This window comes from Ambystoma mexicanum, chromosome 5q, assembly GCF_040938575.1.
Source record: "Ambystoma mexicanum isolate Mex_15411 chromosome 5q, UKY_AmexF1_1, whole genome shotgun sequence".
NCBI lineage: Eukaryota > Metazoa > Chordata > Amphibia > Caudata > Ambystomatidae > Ambystoma > Ambystoma mexicanum.
In genome coordinates this window covers 556,995,377-557,023,372 of record NC_090933.1, presented here as the reverse complement: position 1 = coordinate 557,023,372, position 27,996 = coordinate 556,995,377, and the positions used below count along the sequence as shown (strand labels likewise).

Sequence of the window (27,996 nt, the reverse complement as noted above, 5' to 3'; positions counted from 1 at the left end):
GTTGTCATGCAGAAAAGGGCATTCTGTTGTGTGGATCTGACAGGCACGTTCAGTAACAATCTTTCTAAATGACCTGCTATCAGAGCCTTGAGATTTTAAGGGGTGTAGTTAACAAGAGTGTGGGGCCAGCTATCTCTGCAGGAGAGGCTCAGTCGACCCACTGGGATTTGAATGTGACACTGGTAGAATGCAATGCAACTTCTGCTCCAGTTCTTTCTTTATCAACAAGAGGCATACTGATTTTTGTTCCCAAACCAGTGAGCAAGTTTGGGCTGACATGTAACCATGGTAGTCTGGGCTATTTATGTTAGATGACATTGTTACTGCAGTATGTGGGCCCTCACTGCTAAATTTAGGTGCTGGATAGAAGTACTCAAGCTAGCATTGCCAACTAGCTCTTCTAGGGAGGCGTGTCCCAGGATAATATATACTCCAAGTTTTCATGGTATGGTATGAAGTGCCATGGAATGGCGCAGCACATCGGTCAGGGCCCAACAGTGACACGTGTTCTTCATCACTGAACATTGAAAGACCTAAGAAATTATAATGATGTTACCAGCCATTCTCAAACAGTGGATGTGTGTGGCTGGTTATGTTGCGTTCACCATGCATTGCTATTGCTTATGTGGATGGTTGATGAAGTGCTTCTTGTGCAATAATCTGTGCTTATATGCTGAGGTCATTAGGATTTTGAGATCAGACCCTCTCATGGCTCCCCAGTTTTTTTAAAAAAGAAAGAAGGATTCTATTCTAACTTCCACAGTCAAATGTAGCTCCTGATGTAGCAATTTACTAAATGACCATGTTGTGTTGCTTTTGAAATACAGTTGTAAATCTGATGCACGTTGTCAGATCCTAAATAACACATCTGCATATGAGCATGGATTTAAGGAGGAACAGGGCGCCATCAAATACGTATCCACAAACCATGAGTGTTTCATAGATATAGCAAAAAGACTCAGTGGAGGTCCTCACGTTCTAACATGCTGAGCTTGTAATAGCATGTGCCAGAAAACAAGGCTTAGAAAGAGGCCCAAGTTCTTGCTTTTGTATGGGCTTGGGCTGTGTGGTTTTTCCACCATTTTATTTAATTTTATATGGTTATACAATAACCTTTAACAAAAACACGAAAAAGCGAATTTCTCTCAACCATAAACAATCCTATTAATTCAAAAGTCATTTTTAAAACGCATTAATCACATACGTCAAGACACAATATTTAAATTTAAAAATCAACATCAATTAAACGAAAATCGGCTAAACCATTTCAATCATTTCATATAAACATTTTAATTTAAACAAATTGTTATGTTTAAATATTACAATTTCTCATGTATTAATGCTGTAGTCCTCCCTGTTTCACTCCAATTTCAATGAATTAAAAAAAAAACAGTAACTGCTAAAACAAGGGAGGAGTTTTGACAGACAGTCCGGTCAGGATCAATCGAAAACTATGCAGCGACTACACCAGCTGGTTTGTAATCAATTGTCATGTGTTTCAGGGACTCATACAAATGAAGGGAGTTGATAGTAGGCGCCCGGTCGTGATCAAAAAGGGCATCTTTAACCTTAACCAGGTTAATAACCAGGCCATTAACTGACACCTTTATTCCAGAGAACAGCAGATTCAAAAAATCGGAATATGTCCATACAAATGTATCACCTCTGGCCCTAAGTATTGTGCTTAAGTCAGCAAACAGGAAAGTCGCTGGGCATAACATCTTACAATGAAAAGATAAACACTTCCAGTGGGCACGACATTTGAGCAAATATAAACCTAACTCGTACCCAGCCGCTGCCGAAGGAATAACCATTAGGCACCCGCACATTCTTTCTCCACATCAATGTCAGTTACAAAATCCCAAGCCCATGGTGAGAACATCTCAAAGCCATGCATTTTAGGCTGTGTATTTGCCAGAAACTGCCTTAATGATACTACTTGCCCGTAACATGGCAACAGAAGGCAAATGGCGTGAGTACCTGGAGGGAGTGTCTGGCAAATGCCCAACAGCTATGCAAGACCAGCAACTATTGACTTTGCCAATGCTTGTTTGCCTCTTCTTTCACAATACCAAGGTGTTGTCTGTTTACAATTTTATAGTAAGTTCATTCTATCATTTTTTATGTTAACAAGCATAGTTATAAGGTTTACTTCATACATTTTAAAATCCTTTGCTTAGTTCAGACTGCCTGTTATTTTCATTCATGTACTTTCTGCACGTGTTTTTCCCTGCTGCTTAGTCCTTGCTATGCACGAAAATGTGCTGAAGTGCCCAACGCCAGGATGCAGCGGAAGAGGTCACGTCAACAGCAATCGCAATACACACAGAAGGTAAATCAGCCAATTTTTATATTTGTATGTCATATTGTAGAGCACTGTCAGTGGCAGCTGGTGAACTTGAAAGGTGGTTTTGTGTAAATATTAGAGCAGATACAACATGCAAAATGGAGTATATTGCGGAAGCCCGACTCTCTTCATTGGAATGTCATTTTGGGGTTCTCCCCCAGGATAAAATATTTTGCAGCACACATTTCGAGGATCAGCCAATCAAGAACAAGAATTGCGAGCAAATTCTGGGGACTAATTCTTAACCTTCTAAGCCTCGTTTCCATCTTTCTGGCTCATGTTTCAGTCATTCAACTTTTTAAGAGTTGAAAACACTGTATGATACGAAGCCAATGATACTGGCTTAGAATATCACTGCCGCGTTGAGACGTGCCACTCACTGGCCTGCCCGAGAGAGGTACGCTTGTCGCGGTGCTGCTTCGGCCAATGTTCTAACCTTTTCGAGTAACCCACCAGCAAAATGGGCTGCAATACGGTTCACCGAGCGTGGGTGGCATAGGTGAGGAGGGGGAAGACTTGGGAGAGGGAGAAGCTAGGGGAGCGAAGAGTAGAGAAGTGTGAAAACTTGAGAGACCAGAGCGAGAAAAGAGCAACTTGGAAGCAGACCAACAATTAAGGGAGAGTAGTGGGAGAAAAGAGAAGAGGGGAGTTGAGCGAGAAAAAAAAAGTGGAAACGAGAAGAGGGCAGATGGAACAAACCAACAGAGAGGAGTAGTATAGAAAATGAGATAGAGACATGGAGTAGCGAGACATCGTAAGAACGGTCAGGGCACATTTCACACCCGCTGTTCCTAACTTCCACTCACTCTGGTTGTGCTCTGCTCCAGAACGGTCCATGTTGCACCATCACATGGTAGGTGGTGTTATGATGTAAGTCCTCCTCCCACTGGCGAGTCGCAACAACAACAGACATCACAAATTGAGGTTGAGGCAGGGACTACGTACCAAAAACCCACCCTGGTCCTCTCTCAACACATGACATCATTAATGACTCCTCACCCTGTTCTTTCCCCTGACCAACTAGCACTGAATCAGCAAGCCACGGATCCTAATACAGTATGTTTGAGAGCCAGGATTGGAGGTGGGGGCCACAGCTATCTATTCCTTGGAAAGCTTTAATGCAAGAACTCCAGGCAAATATTTGTGCCTAGTTTGTAGAGGTTTTTCTCCCTATCAGGGCCCGATCCGAACTTAGTATGTTCGGTGGGGTTGACTCAATAGAGTGATGACCACTGCACATGTTAGAAATCAGCTATGGCAGCAACCATCTACACGGGAGAGGCAAGGTCATACCTGTCACTCAGGAATGTTGTGGGGGACACACTCTCCTAATGCCCCATTGAGCCAGCTGCTCCTGTTCATAGTTAATTTAATGGAATTCAGTATCCAATTCCATGTGAGTGTTTATTTTCACACATTTGTATCACCCTTTGCTCCTAATGCAAGTGCACATTACCCTGCCATGCTAAACTGACACATTACTCAGCGAACATGTTTACCTGTGTTCAGCTCATAGAAGCAATTTCATTATTGGTATAATGTTATTTAGTACCTGGCGAGGGACAATCAGATTGTAACATGGAATCTGATTGGCTCTCGCCGGGTCATTACTCGACCGGGAATCCCTCTCCCGACGTTCTTTTCCTTTGTCCCCGGTGGGATGTGGGGTTGCGGTGTCAACCCCTCAGCCAATGAGGCGGCTCGGATCAGGGTAATCCCTGCTCCGAGCCACCACTCGGCAGGAGGCTGCCATCCTCCCCCGCCGGGGAGTGAGGTAGGTGTTTTCCTCATCCTCCCAACCCCACTTACCTTCATGTTGGTCCATTTTGCTCAGGCCTGTAACTATGTGCCCCGGGGCTTTACCTGACTCGGTAATGCCCCCGCGGCTCGGGGCTTATTGCTTAATGATAGAATGGAGATAGTGACAAATTGTAATATTCCTTGGTAGCCAATCCTCATCGTTTTGGGTCAATGGTCATTGATTCCGAATGTGTCTTATGAGACTAAATACTGGTTGTACAGAGCTTTAATAATGTCTAAGAAAATGATCTTAAGAAAATGGAAGAATTTGGATGAGCCACTGCATGAGGATTGGATGCATGGTATGGTTTTATTGTCAGCAAAGCAAAATGGCTCTTTTATACGGAAAAATTCTCTATAATGCAATATGGGGTCCATTTATTGATTTATATGTGTGAACAGTTTTTGTAACAGTATTATGTGTATCTTTGGTTCAGGTTTTTCTCACTGTTTACCTTTATCCCTGCCCTTCATGTCTCTTCTCTTTGCTCTGTTTTGCTCCTGATTGTTTTTAACTCCTGTTTTTGCTATTAATGCGCTGTACTTAATAAGCTGTTTATGTGTATAGGTTTATGATTTGCATCTCTAGTCCTTGGTCTCATATGAGACTTTGTAATAAAAAAATATATTTAAAAAAAAGAAGCAATGCAGACCTTGACAATGATCAGGTTTTATCTCCTTGTCCGATTAAGCCTCCTCGGATATTGGTGCAACTACTGAAAAAGTGTATGTTTTAATGTAAAATAACATGTCAACAAACAGTGAAATGCACAACCACAACAAGCACCCCAGTTGTTGTGTATTATTTATTTTAACATAATTAATTAAATCCTACAGAATGGCTATCCAACATCAAACAATTAGTGGCCGTATGACATCAGAGAATTCTATTTAATCCTTATTGCCTTGAAGTAGGATGGTTTCACTGGTATCTGGTACCTAGAAGCCCAATTTAACATCCCAAGCAAAGCAAGGGCATTAAGGAGGGCTTTGGGGCCTAATTCCCGGCCATTCCACTCCCAGTGTACTAAGGGTGTGGTACCTAGACTAACGAACCAGGACTGCAGATGGCAAGCGCAGTATCCAAACTCCTCTGCGCAGCCATGGGAACATGGCTGAGCCTTTGGATGCCACAATCAGGCTTTGTGTCGGCAGTGCAAAGTCACTTTTCAGCATTGCAAATTCACTTTGAACCAGGCAAATATTCCATGTATCGGGCCTGTTTTGTTTTGCATGTAATACGTAATGTGCTCAAACACCAAAGCATGATGAATAAAATAATTGCAAACCAACATGAAAAAAACATTGATGGCGCTGCAAAGAAATAAAAAAATGCAAGATTCAAAGGCACACAGCTTGAGCAAAAAAAGGATACACTTTTTCAAGCCTTCCTTCCTTGTACAGTGCAAAGATCGTCGCACACACAGTGAGCCCAAACCTCCAGTGTCTCAACGAGCCTCCAGTCATCCAACTATAATGTGCACTAGTTCCTTTCAGGCAACCACATCCCAGAAATTCCCTGCAGTTATTGCAATGCCCAACCAGACCAAGGATAGCACCCTGCACAAGTCTGCAGCGACTAAGACATTGTAAGAGGATATTGCATGTCCCTGCAGCCTCCAAGCTGTGCTAGAGTTGCAGAGTAGGTCAATCAGAGACAGTTAGGCCTACCAGCATGCAAATGGGGAAAACAACACAGAAATACTCCCAAAAACTTCAAGATGTCATAGCCACACCCATCCCATTTATGCCCCATGCTTAACAGTGCCCCACTGATATGCATATAAAGTGGCAAATAAAAAATACATCACCACTGCCAGTATGGTGAAACTTCCACTTTCTCTTGCTCAGCAATGGGCACCAATGATTTGTGCTCAAACCCCCAAAGTTGCCATACATGCTTCCTGCCTCCTTACTCATTCCAGATTCTGAAAGATTTTGTCCAAAGGTTGTATGTGGGAAGTGGTAATGGCAGGTCATCTTCCGGCACTGGAGATGTGGTTGCCAGGGTCAAAATAGGCCAAAGTATGTCAGAAATCATTTATCTGTGTTCAGAACAGTTTTTGTCAGTTTGATTTGAGAGCCTTCAAGTACTTGAGCTCCAATGTTCTTCTTTGTGTTGTATTCTAAAGGCCACCTTCAGTACCATTACTGACAGGTTCTACAGTTTGTGCCCATCTTTTGTGAATGGTTGACCAACTGGTGTTTGTTTTGCGGTTCAAGATAATTTATCTAGGCAGGTTCATTCTTTCTCATAGTTGCTTGCAAGTCTCATCAAAGTACTTAACTTGTGGGCATTTCTTTCCTTGCAAAAGGTATACCACATTGGAATTATTGCATCTGCAAATCCCTTGTTTGCTTTTGTGGAGTTGTTACAGCTGATTCCGTACAGATGTGTTGGCAGGTTTTGCATCTCCTTGCATTGCTTAGGGATGTTCCCTGTCTTATTTCTTATTGATCTGGAAGAAATGTGCTTCTGGTGAGTGGCCGTGCTAGAGTTTTCGATTGCTTTTATGCAATTAAATGGGTTTCCTTAAAAATTTCCCTCAGTTTATAATATCTGTAAAGTATTGATTGTCAGTCCATAACAATTCTTTTCAGTTGTGTAAGAGCTGGATGATATGTGACAATCAAGGGTATTCTTAATGTAGTTTCACTGTCTGTGTATTGAAGCATGTTATTGCTGGGTTTGGTCAATGCCCAACCAAATTCCCCATCAGTTTGTCTGGCTCAGTCTCCACTTGGTATTAAGGATGTACAGAAGGTGGCTATTTTTTGTCGCTTGTCATTCTGTGAATATTCATTAGCATTGGATGGCCTGGAAGTAGATAATAGATTGTTTTGTGCAGCTTGGATGGAAACCTATCCTGTGAAGGTATTATTTCCTATCTGTTGGTTTCCTGCATACAGCTGTTTCTATCCAACAGAAATTGTGGTATCCATGAAGTGTATGCTCATCTTGGAATATTCCATGGCGAACCTAATGCAGTGTTGGAAGGCATTTCAAGGAAATATTCACCTTCTGTCTAAATAGCTAATTTAATTTTACTTTGGCCTCAGTAAAACCACAACATAGTCAGCTTTCCTCTCATTTCTCCAATCATCATTTCACTAGTGATTGTTGCTACCTACGGTTCCAAGGGGAAAAGAGAGATACCTCAAAAGCAACCCCATGGTGCTTGACCCAGAGCTCCTCTAATTAATCTGAAGCCCTAAATATATCAATGTGCTAAACTGCAAGGCTAGTGCAATACATAAACTGTTCCACTGCACAAGTCCACAATAGGTAAGCATCACCCCTCAAACAACTTCCCCTCCTCCCTCTCCTTCCACCCACATACATCTGTGCCATCAATTCCGACACCCCGCGAGATAAGTATAAAAGCATGCCAAGAAACCGCAAAGATAGTAGAATCTGAAAAGAGGAAAAGAGAGGGAAAGTATTGGACTCCAACTTGTGGATGCCTTGCAACCAGTCACCTAGAAACCCTAGAGCAGTGGTGCACCACAAAATGACCCATGGGCCACCGTCGGCCTTTTAGGACATAATTCATGGCCTTCCAACTCATCTATGTTTAATGATTAAGTTTTACCTGGCCTAAAGTCACGTTTTGCCTTTGCATCCTGATACCTGCAGTTTGACCTCTATTTAAAACATGATTTGAGTCCATAAATGCAAATGAATCAAAGTGGTAATGCCATTACAAGTCAATGTATCACACAGGTTACAGTTACAAAATAGAGCAATAAATAAAAATTGCACCTCAAAACCCGTTTTTATTTATTATTGTACCCAATTTTGCGCATCATTGCCCCAACCACCTGCTCATGCCCTACGATAGTCTGGATGATTGTATGAGATTTGGTGGTGCATTCAGTGCTCCAGCAAAATCAGTTGTGCATCTCTGCCCTAGAGGAATACAACTTCCACACCTCAATAGACCACTAACAATCTTAGTTATCCAGATTCCTGCTGAAGCATCCACTGGAACCCAGTTACTATGATGAACCCAGTGGATCAGGAACAGAGACTAACTGAGCAACAAGACCCCACCTTCACCCACTCCATCTAGCTACGACCGACTATAAAACTACAAGTGCGAAAAGCATTTCTTACTACACCATTCACTGCAAGAACCCAGAACAGCCAGAACCAATCCACAAAGTATTAGAATAATGACACTGACGCCAGGAGGAACCTACTCCTACTCAGCCACTTTGACTTCGAAAGTCTTACCCAGAAGGCATGGAAATCAATTTCAAACAACAAAGACCCACCCACAGATGCTGCCTTCACTGTCAATACCTAGCATAAAAATGACCAATGCATAACAAATTGCCAAACACGCCTCAGCCATATTCAACCTACTGAACGGGTGAACGGATGATAGCACAGGGAGAATATGCCGGTCTTGGAAGCAAGATCACACTTGAAACTGAACTCAAGTATTAAGCATGTTATAAAAAAACAATAAAATAAATAAATACTGCCTGATGACCAAATAGATCTTCGTTTCATCACAGAAACATGGCTTTTTGGTGTAAATTTGCCAGTCATTCATGAAAATATTCCATGAGGCTACATCATTTAATGTGCTTGCTGTCCCAATAAATGAGGTGGAGGGATAGAATTGGTCCACAGGTTCTCTTTCAAAGTCTCAATGCCCTCTGTCAACATCATCCCAGACTGTGAATCACTCTTATTCGTCTGCTTGGGCTCTTACACTGCCTTGCTAAGTTTCTGCTTAATACGGAGAACAATGTTCTGCATTCCAACGTTTGATGTCAAACTGACAGATGCAGCCACCAATCTATCAGTGGATTGTCTATATCTGGCAACTCACTGACTTCACAAAACAAAACAGTGTCCTGACAGGTTCACTAGACATACATATAAATTCTATTTATAGTAGTCTCCTCAATGCCAAGAGTATGGCACAAACTATCTGAAATAGTTCCTAGGTATGATTTTTATAACTTTATGTGTCCACCTAAGTCTTTATTGGGATAAGCCTTTCAAATCCACCATGTCCAACTTCTGTTTAAGGATTAATACAAAAGTAGGTTTTTTATTATTTTTTGTTATTATTGCTCACAAGCGAAGTCTATAAGTTACCAAGCACAATTGACTAAAAGTACATTCTAGAGCAAGCACAATCTGTACACAAATGGAACAGATGGGTGTCCATATTAATGTACACAATTTTTCATATAAAACAAAATACAATTATTTATACGCATTTGAAAAGAGCATATGAAAAAAAGGGAAACGTCTTCTCTAAACAATCAACACAAAGTGAATGTTGGAAATGAAAGGCCCCCTCTCGATGTTTGAAGACATATGTAGCTGAATCTTAAATTTTCAGTTCAGTTGGGGGCATTTCCAATTTGCTAGCTAAGCTCAAAGTCTACTAGCTGAACTTGGGGTCAAAGTGGCGCTCTCTGCCATAATCTAGTATCATGTGTTAACAAAACAAGACAAACAAGTGAAAGACCGGGGGACAAACAAAGCAGCACTATCGCGCTTCTAAAACCAGAAAGTGCAAACATGTATATATTCCAAAATAATGATAAAGGAGTATACTAGGAAAGAAAAGAGAGGAAGGAAAAGAAAAGAACCCTAAAGACAGCCAAGGCTGTCAACGAGGTAGTGTACTAGAGGGTAGTTCCCTACTCTGTCAAGGACTGGGAAATCACTGAAACACAAAACAAAACAGTGTCCTGACAGGTTCACTAGACATACATATAAATTCTATTTATAGTAGTCTCCTCAATGCCAAGAGTCTGGCACAAACTATCTGAAATAGTTCCTAGGTATGATTTTTATAACTTTATGTGTCCACCTAAGTCTTTATTGGGATAAGTCTTTCAAATCCACCATATCCAACTTCTGTTTAAGGATTAATACAAAAGTAGGTTTTTTATTATTTTTTGTTATTATTGCTCACAAGCGAGGTCTATAAGTTACCAAGCACAATTGACTAAAAGTAAATTCCAGAGCAAGCACAATTTGTACACAAATGGAACAGATGGGTGTCCATATTAATGTACACAATTTTTCATATAAAACAAAATACAATTATTTATACACATTTGAAAAGAACATATGACTTCACTGACTTCATCATCTAGCTTGAGAAAGAAGACAATCACATCGCAAAGTCTCTCACCACTAATTTCACCACTTAAAGGGCCTGATTCATGGAATTATTTGTGTGGAAAATATGGTACAAATCCGCGTTTGTCGATTCATTGAATTGAATGTGCTGTACTTGTCCTAGACTTGCATGGAGTTTGCGCAGGCTCGGCATTTCTCTGCGAGCTGTCGAGGGCCTTCGTGAGACTCCACGCAGAGCATGGGCGTGACTTGTGCAGAGGGCTGGGAAAGGGGCGGGACACCAAAAATTGTCCCTTTCACACACACAATTGCACAGATTCATGGATTCATGGATTGATCGCGCAACCTCTCGGCTGGGAAATGGCCATGCAAGTTCTTCATACTATCCGCCACCCAAAGGCAGACGTAAGGAGACTTGCAAATATGAATCGCAGCACGGAGGTGGCTTTGCATGTCGGATTATGGGGTGCATGTACGCAACCAGGGTTTTAATCCAATTTAGGGGTGCGCGTATGCAGTGTAGCGGGTGCAGGAATGTTTTATGGGCGTTCCCAAGCGAGTTACGATTCTTCATACGCATTTTGTTGGGGTGCCGGATACAGTTACGGGGGACCCTGCACAGAGTCCCCAAGATGCAGGCTTGCTTGCGGAGGACCCCACGCACTGTTTGAAGGGTGTGTGTATTTGTGCCCCGGTGGAGCATGCATATGTAGCTACCCTGGCGATTTCTGCCTTGCGTGGGGGCAGGTCAGTGGCGTTCCGGGATCGACTTGCGAAAATGGTTACTTTGCGCAGTAAATTCCATGAATACACGGGCCGTGTAATTTTTAATCTGCGCGCTGGCTTGTGCAGTGTCCTTCTCAGCGCGCTGCCCCTGCGGGATCTCTGTGCACATTTCCATGAATTACGCCCTAAATCTCAAACAAATGGTGAAGTGTGCCACCCACATGGCTAGTCGCATGCTCGATGGCATTTTCTATAATGAAAAAAATGTATCCATTTCATTCGCAATTTTCACAGTAGCACTGCCACATGAATAACTATCCTTTGGACCATTCAACCTTTCTATAACCTCTATAGAAGTGTGAATCGACATGTTATTAGAACAAACCAATCCACACCTGGGACGCACCGAAAAAAAAGCAGATAAACAGCTTCACTAAATGGATGAACTTTGCTAGAAGGCAGCGCTCTGAAGAAACTTTTCAAAAACTCACAAAAGAAGACATTTGCAAAATGACACATGGAAAAAGCAAATTGAAAACTTAAGAAAATCTGCTGTTATCACAACTGGTAGCCAGACAGATTGGTCTACCTTTAATGGGACGGCCGAAATCATCGAAGCCAAGAAATTGCACAAAACCCAATACACTGATTTAGCACAACACAGCCAAAAGGAAATTTCTCAAGCGCATTCAAGAATTCAAAGGCCATTCTTCCTGCAACACAACCTCAATTCCCGCTCAAGAATTATACGGCCCGATTGTGACACATTTTAGCACAAATATATATTACACATCCAAGAACACCTGGATAATAAAGGTCCAGCAACACCCCACCCCACCACCAAAGAGTCATCTACCCATTGCTAACCTCCTTCCTCCTCTTCACACTACTTGTTACCATCAACTCTTGCCACTCTGCAGGCTCGCTGGAAGATGCCTGTCTCACTAATTTGTATAAAACCATTGCAAAACTGTGAGTCACTCTTTTGTATCTGATGGGCTCTCAGACCTCCTTGCTAAGCACCCTCTTCCTCCCTCTCCTCCCCACTCCCCGTGTACCCTGTACCACTCCTCTGTGCCCCTCTGTATCCTACCCCCCACAGTATATCTTTTCTGTTGTTACCTCTGAAGAGCACTCTCTTATGCATCTGTAATTTTGTATACCTCTGTAAAGCGCTCCTTTGTGTATCTGTATTGTTGTATACCTCTGTAAAGTGCTCCGTTGCTTCTCGGAGCTAGGCCCACACTCAAAAAATATCAGAATAATAATAATAACAAGACATTCTGAACTGATGCCTGTGTTTGTTTCTTTCCTGAATGACTAAATTACTTCCATGACCATCCACCTACTTTTAAATTCAGCTTACATCAGTCTACCCTTCAAAAAGCAGAAAGCGGATCCAAATGACCCTGCAAGCTATATTCCATCTCAAAAGTATGTTCATCAGAAAAATACTGGAAAAAGTCATATACAATCAACTTCAGGATTTCTTCGAAACAACCTTCTTCACACCAACAAGGGGCATCGATTCAACCCATTGCTTTGTATGGGCCACATTGATTAACAACAAGGATGATAACTCTGAGAGTGCTCACATCATTCTAGACATTCTTGGTAGCTGTTCATAGCATCAGCCATGAAATTCTTACATTTTTCTAAAGAGAGGGGATGACACTGGAATGAAAGGATTGGGCCTACGCTGGATCACCTCTTTCTTCACCGACAGAACATACATTCACCATTATGGAATCCTATAAATCCCAGCCACGCTGCTTGACCTGTGGATTGCCCCAAGTTGCCACTGCTTTTAAACATCTACAAGACACTTCTACTGGACTTCATTAGTCTATCCGTTGTTAACTATTGAGAAGACACACATATAATCTATAAACTGGAAAACAGACTGTCAAAAAACTCACCAGACGTAAAAATATGCTGTGCACACTTTCACAAATAGATGCCGGAAAACAAACTAAAGTAAAACCCCGCCAAAACGAAATTCATGCTTTGCAGTGCAGTCCCATCTAACAGGTCCTCATCACCAACTCCTTAGTCCAATGAGCTGGGCCCTTGCCTTATACCATCATCCATGCTGAGGAATCTCGAAACTACAATGGATAGTTGCCTCACACTAGACCAGAAGTCCCAGAACAGCCAATGTCAGAAGCAGTTTTTTTTCTAACTTTGCTCTCCTTGATTCATCTTACTTTACCTGTCCTTTGTTTGCAGGGGCACAGCCATGACACCCCCTCTTAACAAGATTGGATTATGCTGACAGCCTTCATGTCAGGCTCACACCATGTAAAAACTACAATGAGCACCAAAGGTAGCAGACAGATTGCTTCTCAGGATGAAAATGTTCGAACACATCATGCCTGATATTCACATGCTTCACTGGCTCCCTGTCAAGAAAATAATACATTTCAAATCCCTCTGCATTACCCATCGCACTTACTATGAAAAGGGCCTAGCCTGTATCACAATGACCTTCTAGCACTACACACCCTCCAGGACACTTAGGTCGATGAGCACCACTCTAGTCCGTATCCCTGACTTCAATAGAAAGAGACTAGTGGGATTCCCATTATCCGTGCTGGCTACCAAACTTTGCAACTACCTACCTAAGCATTTCCATGGGCAACTGAACCGCCTAACGTTTAGGAACCAACTCAAAACATAGCTCTTCAACCAAGCGAATTTGATATGTAATAATGAAACTAATACTGGCCTCCTTGTGTCTCAATTCACAAAGCAACACTATGCCAGCCAAACCATTTAACTCTTTACAATGGAGCCAAATCTGGCATAAAGCTTGCTTAATCGAAACACAATCCAAATCGGGGATACTGTATCCAGATGCCCTTCATCTCTCTTACGGGACGATCCTTCAAACCACTATCTCCGAAACAAGCATGGCTGCCACAATCACACAGGAAGAGGTTTCAGAGCACTGACCTCACTCCTCTTTGCCAAGTGTTTTTCTCAATCACTACTTCCAATCTTTCAATGTTACCATTCACTTCCCATCATACGACTCACAGGTTCTTGCACACTAAACACAGACTCTCTTACCCTGTCCTTTTCCAATCAACATGCCACCCCACTCCAGTGCATCCACTGCTGCTCTCATAAATGCTGGGATCGTCCTTACAGATTTTACTCCCAATGCATTGACCCCCTTCCTGAATATAGTAGAACACACATCTGCTCAAAGGTAATAGGTTCTTCCAGCATGCACTCATCACCACCACAGTTTTTCTGCACCTGTCTTTACAACTTTACCACTTACACAGCCCCCAGCCCTTTCCTTACAGAGCCACGCACAGTGAGGCCAACATTACTGGCAGATTTACCGTACCTTACCGAGAGCCATAGCAAATAACGCATTCTGTGGCATAAAAGCAAGGGACACAAAGAAGAAGAGTACAAATAGAATACTTACACAAACAATGTAAGATGGTTAAGGAAGTCTAATCTCCAGGTCAAGTCTGTTAAAGAGTAAGAGATGTGAACTGATGATGTTGGGACGCATAGACTAAGACCAACCACTCCACTGTACGAGAATATACTGGAAGACTGATCGAAGGGAAACACTGATGCGTGCTGGGAAATTAACTCTTACCAAAGACCAAGAGTCAAATGAGATAATCAGGACGGATGTATTTTGGAGAAAGTGTTATCAGAGCCCAAGAGTCATGTTAGCTGAAGACAGGTTTTACCCAACAGCATGAGTCCAGTTTGAAAATCAAAACTAATTCATAATGGAAACAGAATCCTATCACCTGCAGGGAGTCATTTTTGTTTGAAAGAAGACGTACTCAAGACCCAGAGACATTGGTAAAGAACCAAGAGGCATTGATGTTGGAAATTAACTTTTATCAAAGAACGAGAGTCATTGTGACAATGCAGTCTAATATACATTGGGAAACAATTTCCTCCCAAATGACTAAAATGAAAGTGACAGTTAAAAACATGTTGGAAAAAAAGTCTAAGACTAAGTGAAGGTCAAGAGAGATAGAAAGGTTTGTCCAATATAAGATGCTAAAACCCAGAGAATCTTAGAATGGGAAAGCCTCGACAAATGTGGAGTCCAGACACAGGAACCACAAAAAGAGACCTCAAGGGACAGTAGAAGCCTCATCTATCCCAGGCAGACCCACAAAAGTAGTGGCGAAGAGGGAATTCCATGTTGTAATGAAGAAAATGAATTTCATGTATCACACTTACTGAGTTCTTATTTGTAGTTTTCATGGGAATCATCATGCTGGGTGCTTGTGCTGTGGTTTTAAAAAAAATATATAATCTTTGTTGGTGATGTTTGTGATACTTTATGGTCACACTATTATTGCATGCTTTGTGTATAATATGAGTTGTGCTATATGTATTTAAATGCGTTTAAATAAGTATAGCCCCTGCTGAAGAAGAGCTTTGGCTATAGCACAGAACACTGGGATATAACCAAACTGCTATGTCTACATAGGAAAGTTAAAAGGAATAATAGCATGGAGGCGTTTGATTCTTTTGAATCACTAGACAAGTGATCATATGACCTTGAAGGATAATTAAAACACCATATGCAGCACGTGATAGTTCTTAGTGGGCATAATCAATATAAGTTCTCCCGCACTTGAGTAAGTGAGTGCAGACCACTGAAGGGGTTGTCTTAGTCACATGCTTAGCTTTGTATCCCTGCTTGAGGGAGTGAAGTATTGCACCACATTCTAAGCATGGAGTGCACCCTAAGTGTGTGTTATTAATTCCCATTGCATCATTCACCAGCTCCTCTCTTGACAAGACTGCATTTACTTACTAGAAATTCAAATTCGTTACTCAACCTGAACCCCTCTGACACTTCTACTCCTCACATCGTAACATTCACTATCACAAAAGAAGCGGTGTGGGGGGATGCCCTTTCTCTGCTCTGACGGCCCACTTCTGTAACCCGTCCTTTCCAACAACCAGCACCAATCACAACCGTTGCGAGTTTCCCAAGGTGGCAAAGAGGCAGCTCTTCCCCACCAATTTATTGCTTTTGACTCCTCCATCTTGGCCCCTTCAAATGTTAAAATAAAGAGAGAAAACCTATTGCACTTCAATCCTTTGCCAAGCATCCGCACGTGATACTAAGCCATAAACACATGGAAGGGCAGATCACAACGCCAGGACTACAAGATCAATGTGAGGCCATCTGGCCACTTCTTGAACATTGACCTTTGGAATGACAGGGGTCAATCAATATGTTAACTAGCTTTCAGAATGGATGGGAATGGGATGGAATCTTGTTGTTTGTCATAGAGCCTACTTCAGGAAGCTGGGAAACGTAATCTTATTACCATGCGGTTATCGACCGTCATTGGCAGACAGGAGAAATCCACCCCTGCAGTGCATCCAATCAAAGATTCCACAGAAAGATAGATTCTACCATAAGTGACAAAGTCTCAATAGAAATAGAGGGAAAAAAAGCTTATATGTGGATGTGTTAGAAACTCAAGGAACCACGCATTGGCTTCAACAGATTGCTTGAAGGCGGTCTGTGTTCTAAAACGGCTACAACTACAGCAAGTAAGAGTTAATGATCAAATGTGATTTTCATATCAACATCTCTCAGACATTATGTAAGTAAATATTAACACTTCTCTGTTATTTCCTCATTGCTGAACCGCGTCTTCATCACATCTCCATATGTGACAGACTGCAAACATCTTGAGAGCGCATGCCAAGATTGCAGTGAATTCACTCAATGGAAACGCGTCATCGCACTGCACTTGCAAATAGGAAAGTTAGGGATGCATATGGCTTGGACGGGGGCCGAGCGGGCCGGCACAGCGCACTTCTAAATGAAAAAGAAGATGGGGTCAATAACGCAGATATTATTCACCAGAAAATGAAAATGGCTCATCGCAGAACTGAACAAATGGAACAATAAATGCAGGTTTTTTTTAACCTGACTTTACTGACAAAAAACATGTCCATATATATTTATATATTCAATGGGATGATGTGTCGTGTTTACTGTATGTTGTTTTTATGGAACTATGGCAACTACACAGCGCTGATGGGGGGCAGGAGGAGAGGAGGGACCATTAGAGAGGGAAGATGAGACGGAATCGGGCAGGATGGAGCAGGCGGGACATTGAAGAGATAGACAAAATGGACAACTCTCGCTGCCGCTCAGATTTCACTCAGATCTATGATTGTATATAATTGTATCTGCTGTTTTATATAGTTAATGTAGTTATGATATCTCATTAATATAAGATAATTGTTTCAACGAGTTAGCAAGACGCTGCAAGTGGTAATAACAGAGCAAGCTATATTATTTGTAGATAGTAATGGGGGGGAAATTGTCTCATTTCATAAAGGTAAGGATTACAGGTATATTTCGGAAATATGTATCATTAGTCAGATAATGTATGCATGCACATTCTTTCACATGCAAGCCAGTTGCATGTGCTGGAAGTCAATGCGAGCATTTCTCCTACTCATACTCTTGTCATTTCCTTTCGCCAGCCTTTCAGGCTGTCCAATCGCTGCAGCTGAAAAAGTGTCTAAAAGTCCCGAAAAACAGGATATTTCAGCAGGAGGACCCACAACTGACCAGATTCACAGGTATGAGGTTGTATGTTTTAGTTGCTGGATACAGTTTACAGGTTTTTTTTGTGCAACTGCACAAACGACCATATAATAATTGCGTGTGTATTTGAACATATGATGTGGCACCTAACATATACACATGTGCGCTGTGTTAGTGTTGGTACTGATGCTATTGGTGTATGTTCAAACTGTATGCTTAATGCGAGTGTGAGTACCTGTCAATTCACCGAGCTCCCTAGCCAGTTGGTTGAGTGTCTTGGCATAAAATGCCCTCACCAGGTAAATGGTGAGACACCAATGGAGGTACTGCTGGTCTCCACCCTCCCCCGAAGAGGGGGTTCTTACCTTTTGCCAGGAACCTGCACCACTCACCCTCCTATGTCAATATCAGGAAATATAATGGTGATAACTGGAAAAGTGTGCGAGTGATATTTCCTTATAATATCTAAGCCTTGTTTCTGACATGTGTTCCTAGGCATATGCAGTATGCGTCAGATGCCATCTTGAGCGAGGGCGTAGCAGTTATCATTCTCAGGCTGCAGCCCACAGACATTGCATTCAAACTGCATTTAGTCATTGTATGTAAAACTCTACATAGGTCTGCCACTCAAATTATTTTTTTAATGGGGATTAATGCCTGCCTCTAGTGCATGACACGGTGTACCCACCCCAGAGACATTAATCATGTATAGTCCATCGCCAACGCAAAAACATTTCTGGGGAGAGGGGTGTGTTGCCCCATGTTCCCATCCGAAAAGATTGAGCGAAATCTAAAACTGTTCAATCTGGCCTCCACTAATCACTTTCTGAAATAATTTTAAAATAAGTTGTCAAAAAAACTTTTTGTATGTTGAAGTAATGGCAGACCGATGGCAGACCGATGGTCAAATATGGTGTTGATGAAAGCCATCGTTTTTTACGCTCTGAGCAAAAATGAGTGTGGGAGTTTGAATGAGAAGTTCATTGTTTGGGACCCTTCTATGATGTTCCAACCCAGAATGCTCTGGTGGACCAATACATGTTTTGAAAAGTTGTGGGGCGATTTACCTAATGGCTCCAAAAACATAGGTTTGCACAAAATCATGTGCCAGGGAAAATAGATTCGCCCACAACTACCGACCTGCTCTTCCTACACTGCATTATATACTTGAAAATAGATGGATCAAATGCTGGATAGATAGATAGATAGATAGATAGATAGATAGATAGATAGATAGATAGATAGATAGATAGATAGAGAACGGACAGACAGACTGACATACACCTTATTTTGAGCAAGTGCAGGTACAGAAACTTTACTCTGGGCAAGTGACGTTCCAGACAGATGTCTTTCTGGATTAAGCCTGCACACTGCCATGCACAGACCATCGCTGGCTTTCAGAGGAAGCCGTTCAGCTTATTTCGATAAGCTTTGCCCATCAAGCGCAATCTTTGAATTTCTAATATAACCATGGGCATCTCATGTTTGATAACAAAGACAAATAATACATTATCTCTCATTTTAAGGAATATTGCCTGTGTGTGTTATTATCCTTAAGCCAGCCTGTTTCTTTCTTACACATACAGCAAGGTACCCACTAGAACAGATATTTTCATTAAAGGCCCGCAGTCAAAATCCAGCAGGAATTCAGAAAGGTTTTTAGAGCACTCTGTTACTTTCCGGTATTACAACGATGAAGGTATGCCTTTCAGAGCTGCCCTTGGAAAGTGGTATGCGCTAACATTAACATGCAGCGGTTTTTCCATTATTTACAACAAAACAGATTCAAGTGGAAGCAACATTTAAAAATCATACTTCTGTGTTGTATTATTTTAAAGTTAAAACAAGCGACCTTGAAATATAAGTGTCATCGTGGCAATATATTTCGTTATGTATTTGTGTATTGTGTATTTATGTACGCATTTGTGTTCCTTTATGCAAGCTTCGTAAACACACCAAGCTGCCATTAATTTCGCTGCGGGAGAGGTGGGGGTGGCTAGTTGACATTCATAACTGAGATTGAAAACTGCATTCCAGGTCCTGACTGGGGCAGGTGGAATGGGAAGGGAGCGAGTGGACAGACGTATGAAGTTCAAAGAGCATTCACAACTACGCCTAAAGGAGTCATTCCAGTTCCTGGTTGAGGAAGGGAGAGAACAGATGCGGGCAGGGTTGAAGGCGCGATAGGGAAAGTTAACAGCTAAACCCAAAGGCCACATTCCATATCGTGGCTGATGGAGTAAGAGGACAATTTCAGGCAGACGGAAAGAGGGAAGGGCTCAGTATAGAGTGGGGAAAGAAGACGGGGTCAAATATAGAGCTGTGCTCACAGGTAGGAGAACACCTTGGTAAGATCTGAGCAGTCGAGGGTAGATTGAAAGAAGCTGGAAATCAGCAGGGCAAAAGTATGGTTGCAGACACAAAATATGCCCTTAAGCACCCGTTCCAAGGTCTGTAATGGTTGGAAATGGCCCGGCGTCCCAAGTTAAAGGCCTGAGCGAAGCAAGGGCTTTAGCTTTAAACGAGGGCCCTGGGCCATTAGCACCCGTTCCAGCCCTTGGAACAGGTACATAACACCATTAGCATCTAGTCCCATGGGCTGGGATGGGCAAATTGAAAGTATTTTCGCTATGCTCACGGAACGGAAAGACTGTTCAAAGATGGCCACCATGGAAAGGGAAGGCGGGGCTTCATACAGAGCCCCTCTTCCCTTTCCATGGTGGCCTCACGCATGAGGAAAGGCAGTAGGAAGAAGGAAGCAACTGCGGTGGCAGCGGCTGCGAGTGCTGATGACGCTGCAATGAGGTAAATGAGGAGGGGGTGATTTCAAAAAGGGTCGGGGCTGGGGGGGGAGATGGCTGGTGGGGTAGGCGGCCATCAAGTGCTTTGGAACATGGACTGACATTGGGAGATTCAACCTGTGTTTCAAGCCTCCTGATTGGCTGGCTCCCACACCAAGGGTGCTAATGATTAAAGTGAAAAAACAATGACTAAAGGATAAGTGCTGGGCAAGTGCTACCATCGGTACACAAGTGTGCCATTATTCTCTGGAGAGCTTGCAGAGGATCGGGAACCAACACACGTAGAATGGTGTGGGATAATACATGCTGGAAAATGTTCTAGTTAGGCATTGGTTCTAGAACTGACGCAGAAGGAACAGCCATGGATCTGTTGGGTGGACAAGTGGCAATAATGCAATAATCAGAAGATAGCCATTATGGGAGTGTTCTCTAGGATCAGAGTCACTGTAGAGGAACTTGGCCAGCATGTTGTATTCCCTTGGAGCGTTCGCGAATTGGATGGAGAACAAGCCAGCATGCAGCCAAACAGGTCAGCACTCTTTGCCAACTGCTCTACCGAGGCTGGCTCCACTGGTGCCTTCAGACAATATAACTGCAGGTTTTTCATGTGGGTTAAGAGGACCAATTGAGCCCCACATAGCAATACAGTGAGACTTTGGACTGATGGTAGGAGCAGGAAATGAAGCCCAGGGCAGGCAGATGGGATAGATACTTACACTTTATTGTAAAAGATGCAAGTGGGCATGTTCCTGTTAGTACATACAAGCTTCCTGTGCCTCTTGTAGGTCTGAGGAGGCACAATCAAGAGTGCACCATAAACTAGTGGGGAAGTTTCTAGCTCCACAGTACATTCTGGAGAACGTCGACTCCACGAGGGAAGCAATTGAAAAATGGCTGTAGCAGGTAGATGGAATGGCGCAGAACTTCCTTGTTGTGCATGGTCCATATGCACAAATGGACCAGAGATGCTCTGCCACCACCTACATACTTCCTGACTCTCTTTCAGATCCATTATGCCATATCAGGTGGGCTATATTCACCAATGGTGAAGTCTCTAGTGACAGAATGCACTTCAGGCAAATCAAGGCCACTGCACGCCCTACCATCAATGCATTCGGGGCTCAGGCAGATGTAATGGAATCGTCCCTCAATAGCAGTGGCATTACTGCGAACAACTACAACTTTTAAAAAGTCACATCTGTTTTCAATGATCATTAATCACTGACACAAAGTGACAATTGAACAGATATTTGGCCAAACTATTTTCACAGCCCAGTCTTATTACACCCTCTATGGTAACAATAACACTAGGCCAACACATAGATGTGATTAACAGAGATTCTCCGCTCTAAGAAAAAGGACATATTTCTCTGACCAAAATATGAAACGTAACAGACTGAAAACCGGCCCATTAAAAACACCTTACTTATCCAGTCACCAAAAAACCCAGCGAGGTGGTTGGAATACACTCTACGCTCCAACAAGTACTAATAAAAACGATTTCTAGCTCACATCCACAAACTACTTGGCAGATTCAATTCCAACCTCTCTGGTACAAAATATGTTTTAGTAACATTTTTTAATTATATCTCTACATATTCAATGTATGCCCCTTATCTGCCTTTGATGTGAGACATGTAAAAATAAAATTTTAAAAATAAACAATTACACTGGGCCTCACTGATCTTACACTAGTTCCAAGAAGCCAAAGCAAGAGAAATATGCATACATTCATCTAAAGAGCATTGTGACTATAAACAATGGCCGCAGTTTACTTTCTGAAATGGTTGGAGGGGAGGGATGCAGAGGCAGCCGCTGGAGAAGTGCAACTTGCACCAACCAACTTCTGCTTCCAGTGCTGGTGCAGGCAATGCAGGAGGAAAGGCAGCGACTCTGCAGTGCTTGCCGCTACTCCCTTCATGGCAGCCAAGAGGAGCCGCACCATTTAGAGCGAACACGCTGCTATTTGGAGGCTCAGACATGGATTGGCATGATATGTTTTGGCAACGCGCTGCCTCTTTTGCTACCTCAGAGCAAACAAGTGGTAAATTGCAGGCTCCTTAGGCAGACATATGCCGATGTGCAGGAGAGGAGCAGGGCTGTGGGTTAGTGTAGTGCTCACCATATGACTCCAGAAGGCGGCATTCCACCAAGGCATTCTCTTGCTTCATGAAGGGGAGTGCGGTGGGATAACAAGAGCAGGTCCCCGCTGCTGCCTGAATTCCCCTGTGTTGGGCTAATGTGAAGAGCGGATATCCCCCCTCTCGGATGTCCATATTCCAATGTACCACATCCAGCAGTAAATAAATAAACTTCCTGCCATGTCTCCATTTATTTCCTTTCTTCCTGAGGCATTGCATATCAAATCTCCACTGTTCTCTATCAAATTGACAAGTGAAGAGATTCCCCTAAATCAAATGAACAATTGATGTATTGTTAGCAGTAGATTTAATAATTGGACTAAATCACACAAAATCAAGGTTAAGAGAAAACTGTTGAGTTTGAGTATCCAAATTTATTTTGGAAAGCTATATGTTACATTTAAATTGCCCTCGTCTGAGTGGATGAGTAGCCTGGAAAATGGTGGAGGATCAATGAAGTTGCTCTCCTCAGTTATCAATCCCTCTAAAGTTTACAGGTTTTCTCCAGTCAGTTATCCAGTAATTGTTGGGTCTCTACAATAGCCCTTAAATCTGGTGTGACCCAGGAATTCCATATATTGAGAAAATAGTCCCACATATAAAGGTGTTTCCTAATATGGTGCATCTTAACATTTCTCTAAGAAAAGATGTTTTTAAAATAATTTTTGAACCCTTCACAATATGCAGACTTCTATCTGAAATAACACATACCATGTAAGAAATCATATATTAAGGCCGCTACCAATATCATTCACATTATATGATTAAAAGTGCATTTTTATCCACCAAGGTTTTAATTGATGGGTATTGATGTGAAGTCCTTGCATACTAGGATTCCCCAAGAAGTGGCTATTAGGAAAATCAAAGATCATATCGATTCCCATCATATTGAATTTGCCAATCACAAGAAGGAATGAATTGAATGGTGTGACTGCATCAATTTGAATTAGATTTTGTTCAGGTTTGGGGAAGATTTTTATCCTCAGATCGCAGGCACAGCTATGTGCTTCACCAGTGTATGTAGAATTTGGAAAAAAGCTGCATATAGCCATTCGCTGCCCGACAGAGAAATGTGTTATTTTGGAAAAGGTGTGCCAATGACATTTTGATATTACAGGATGGTTCAGAAACAAATGCATTGGATTTTTGTGCTGGTTTAATGCCAGAGACCCCCATCACACATTCACATAGTAACAAAGAGGCCAATATGTTTATACATCACCATTTATGTAACAGAGGAGTCTTTTCAAATAAAACCTTATAACAAACCCACTGACAATAACTTGTCTGTTTGATTCTTTCCATGCAAAGTCTTTAAGGTAAAATCTTCTGCTGCGACCATTTTTATATTTAAAGAGAAATAGCACCCATAGCATGGAAGTAGAGACTGGAGGTAGATCTCATACGAAAATGGAATGTCAGACAAAAGAGCAGAAATGCATTGAACAGGTCTAGGAACAATCGTAGAGACACAGAGCATGCCCACTGAGTGTACAATAACAATTGTGGTCAGCTAATCTTTCGAACTGGTAGAAGAACAATATTTTGTTAAGCAGTGGCTGGCCCAGCTATCTATGTGACATAAAGAACATGAGATGGGTTCACTACTCCTCTGAATTCATAATATTGGCTCTCTCCCAAGCAGCTACTTTCAGACCTAAAGAGATCTGGTGTGTAGGAGAATCATAATGACTAGTGATGGGCTGGTCATTTTATTTAAAATGTAACAATAGCCCCTGTGGCTGTGTTTCTATAGTTTCTCCATGTCAGCGCAATACTGATGTGTCTTATGCCCCTGACGAAGGTCTGACTAGTAGGATTGAAACATGCAGGGCTAGATAAACATCGAAGTATTTGAAAAGGTGTTGGAGGTATATGAAAATGTATGCAGTACATTTAAAATGATGTATTGGGTCTCAAAAGAGCAATGGTGTATTTAATATATAGCATACTATATTTTTTAGGATACCAGTGATTGGGCCTCAACGCGAGTTGGGCGGTAGCCCTTAAATTTGGTGGTAACTGTATTACTGCTGTATTTAAGGGCTAGCCCTATCACGAGTCTGGCGTGTTTACCCCCAGCAAAAATGGCCCATTTTTGGTGCAATTACCACCAGGGGTATTACTGCATGGTAATTAAGCCAAAAATTCTTCATTATGGAGAATGGAGACTTACAGTTAGCCCCCAACTAGTGATCCGGCGGTAATACCACCGGACCGGTGGGCGCTAATGCTAAAAAGTTGGGGGTATTACAGCCCAGATACCGCCCAACTTGTGATGAGGCCGATTGACTTAAAAGGGTTATTAAAAAAATATATGCAACAACAATGTTTTGGAAGCTGCTTGAAAGAAATGCATCCCACTTTGACAACCATAACTTCCACCTCGTAACATGAGCAATATCCCTATGCTACGTTTCGGAGGTCCAGAGGAAACCAGTATCACGTTAATGATTACATATACACATTTGTGGGAAAAAGTCAAAATATTTTTATAGTAGTGTGTACAGATAGACATCATGTCGTGGAATGAAGTGGATAGAACAGCATGATCTGATTTACTTTCCTGGATTGCACTTAAAACCTAATATGCACCTACATCTAAGCTGCTTACTTACAGTAGACAATCACTGTTTATTAACAGATGACACTGGAACATACTGCAATAAAATGTGTAACTTTAAAAAGCATACATTTGAAACGCAGCTTAGTCAATGAAAACGCAGATCATCTGGGAGGTGAACTAACATTAATTATGTTTTTGAGATAAAACAGGGAGAATCAAATTGTAAACTGAAACTAAAATGGATGTTTTAATTCATAATCAGGCTTGATTTGTAACACCTGTTACAAGCTGATGGTATTTGAAACCTCTGATATCCAATGGTGACACTATAACAGGGGCAGGCTAATTGTAAGACAGAGATTTGTTTGCATCCAGACCGATTGGCCGATGTAATAGGGTATATATTGAGAGCACAATCAGAAAAGTTAAACTTTGTATACTAGAACACGAACATGCAGTTTGTACAGACTCAAAATATACCATATTTCATCCATTGTGACTAACAACACTGCAGTAATCCAGATATACTGAAACTTTTGGGCCTACCGATTGTGAAATGTCACTCCAGAACAGCCAATCGTAAATAACATTATGACATATGGAAGCATGTTTACATATTAGCTTTTAAAGTAAGAATGCAGGTGCACTACATATGAGTAAAGGACAACACCTCTTTTTTATCATTAAGGGTTGATAAACAATTGTAATGGCTGACAGTCTAATATGTGTTGGCAATGTGGATGATGACAAAAAAAAGAAATACATATGATTTGGTGAATTTGTGGGGTGACACCATTCCCGGTGGAGCACTGGGCTAGGATTTAGGAGTGCATATATTATTCCTTTTATCAGCCTATTGAGTCTACAGTCTCTAACTCAAAGCCTTTGGTTAAAACCCCTTAGGTGCCAGACTATTATTGAAGTCTATGCAAAAAGGACGAGCACACTCGTCCTTGGCACATAAGGAAAATGTGTAGTCGCAAACAAAAATGAATTCCTTAGGATTACGGAAAAGAAAATATACAAACAAGATAGAAGCAAGTGCACAGTTAGGAATGTTCAAATGTTACAGAAACTAACATCTTTATCGCCTAGGAATTGAACAATAACTGATATTTCTGGGCAAAATTTACCTCAAGGTGTTAGTGACTCTTTCTTTGCATATTTCTGCTCAAGGAATTTTCCTTGCGTACTACTTGGGTCAGGATCTATCGTGTTCTTAACAAGGCTATTCACCATCCGGAAGTGTTTTTATCAAGTCCACTAACAATACACATCCACTACTGAAAACATATTATTGCTTGTGTCTTGTGTTTACATACTCCACATTCATTCCTTTTTCTTTCTTATGTCTCTCACTTTACCCTGTCACTTTCTCTCTGCCCCGGTCTTCCTTCTCCCAGTTCTTTCAGCCCTCCTTTCTTTCTCCATCTTACAACATATTTTTCCATGCATGCTTGTTTATAATCTCTGTTTCATATGCTTGTATCTGCAGGCCACATTTAGTCAACCACGTGGAGGCGTCTCAACATGGACAAAACACTGCCATCCCCAACACTTCCCCAAGAACCACACTGGCGAAAGAACTGAAGGACAAGTTTGGAAAAGTGCCATTTGACTATGCCAGCTTTGATGCACAAGTGTTTGGCAAACATACAATATCACCCGTAGGACAAGAGCGAGAGGCCCCACTCCATACCGAAGGTAAGCTCCAGACTTTGCTCATTTTGAAAATTGTAGTGTGAATATTGTCACTTTAAGGAAACAATCGGAGCAAATGCATTCTTTTGCCTTCCTACAACAATCTGTGATTCACACATCCCTTGCTTTCAACAGGCTGTCCCCAGAGAGACATCTACAAGTATATTGAGGTGTGCAAGAGATGCACACACAGTTTTTCAAAGAAAGCTGCTTTTCCACCTGACTAATTATTGACGAGGGTCCCAAAGTAATTGCAAGTCTAATTCATAGGGAGCCTCTCTAACAAAACAATTGAGGAGGTTAATTCAAACTCTACATGAATTCCTCAATAGAGGTATCATGTATAAATCATTTATTCAGTGTTAGAATACTTCCATGTCAAATTGTTGTCAACCTTGGTGGCAGATTTTGGAGAATAGATCATTAACAACGCAAACTAATCTCATAAACTGGTAAGAAAATAATGTATTTTTATATGTAGCAGTTATATCACTTAGTTACTTAAATAATAAATCACAAAATGGCAGTCTGTATTTGCCAGTACAGACAATAAAGAATGGCCCTTCAGAGGAAAAAGCTTAGGGTATTTCCCTAGAAACCTATTAACCACAGCAGGTCACCAACGCTGCTATGGCTTTCATGATAACTGGGGTCAATCACTTTGTTGAAAAGGTGTGTTTTTTAATGAAAGATATTTTGAAAATAGTTCAAATTCATCTTCACTAATTTAACACTCGTATCATTATCTTGTAACACCCAAAGTTTATACCACTAACATCTTAGATCAGCATAGGCTGTAGCACGATGTGAGACTTACTACATGAAATCAAAATACCCTTTTCTAATGGTGCGCAGAGGGTGAGGGTTTTCCTTTTTAGTTTGGGCTATTAGATGGTGCTTTAGCACCACCTATAAGCCAAATCTATTGCATTAGAGTACAGATAGGGTGAAATGGCATAGGAGGATGGACTCAAAGTGTGCAGGTGTTGTTTGATTATTTTCCTACCCATTGACTGCCCATGGCCATGCTAATCCTTCGGCCATTCCCACCCAGATCCTACCCCTCTGCTCCCAAAACACCTCCTCATGGGAACTCTTTGCGCTCAAAATTCACAGCAAGAGATCCACTCTGATCTCCTTCAGGCTCCCTGGTGCAAGCAGCTGCTCACGAGTTGTGTGACCCGTGGACTTAGAGAAGAGGAATGGAAGAAAAAAAATGAGG

General features: G+C 41.8%; 1 protein-coding gene across 3 annotated transcripts in view; it reads left to right on the top strand.

The window, feature by feature from the left end:
* ST18 (ST18 C2H2C-type zinc finger transcription factor) overlaps nt 1–27,996 on the top strand; it is a 683,846-nt gene that overhangs the window by 454,650 nt on the left and 201,200 nt on the right. For all 3 annotated transcript variants that reach the window (XM_069621036.1, XM_069621037.1, XM_069621035.1), the window contains exons 8-10: nt 2,242–2,332; nt 17,502–17,600; nt 26,569–26,777. In XM_069621036.1, the coding sequence (XP_069477137.1) occupies nt 2,242–2,332; nt 17,502–17,600; nt 26,569–26,777 (399 nt within the window). The remainder of the gene's footprint in view (nt 1–2,241; nt 2,333–17,501; nt 17,601–26,568; nt 26,778–27,996) is intronic.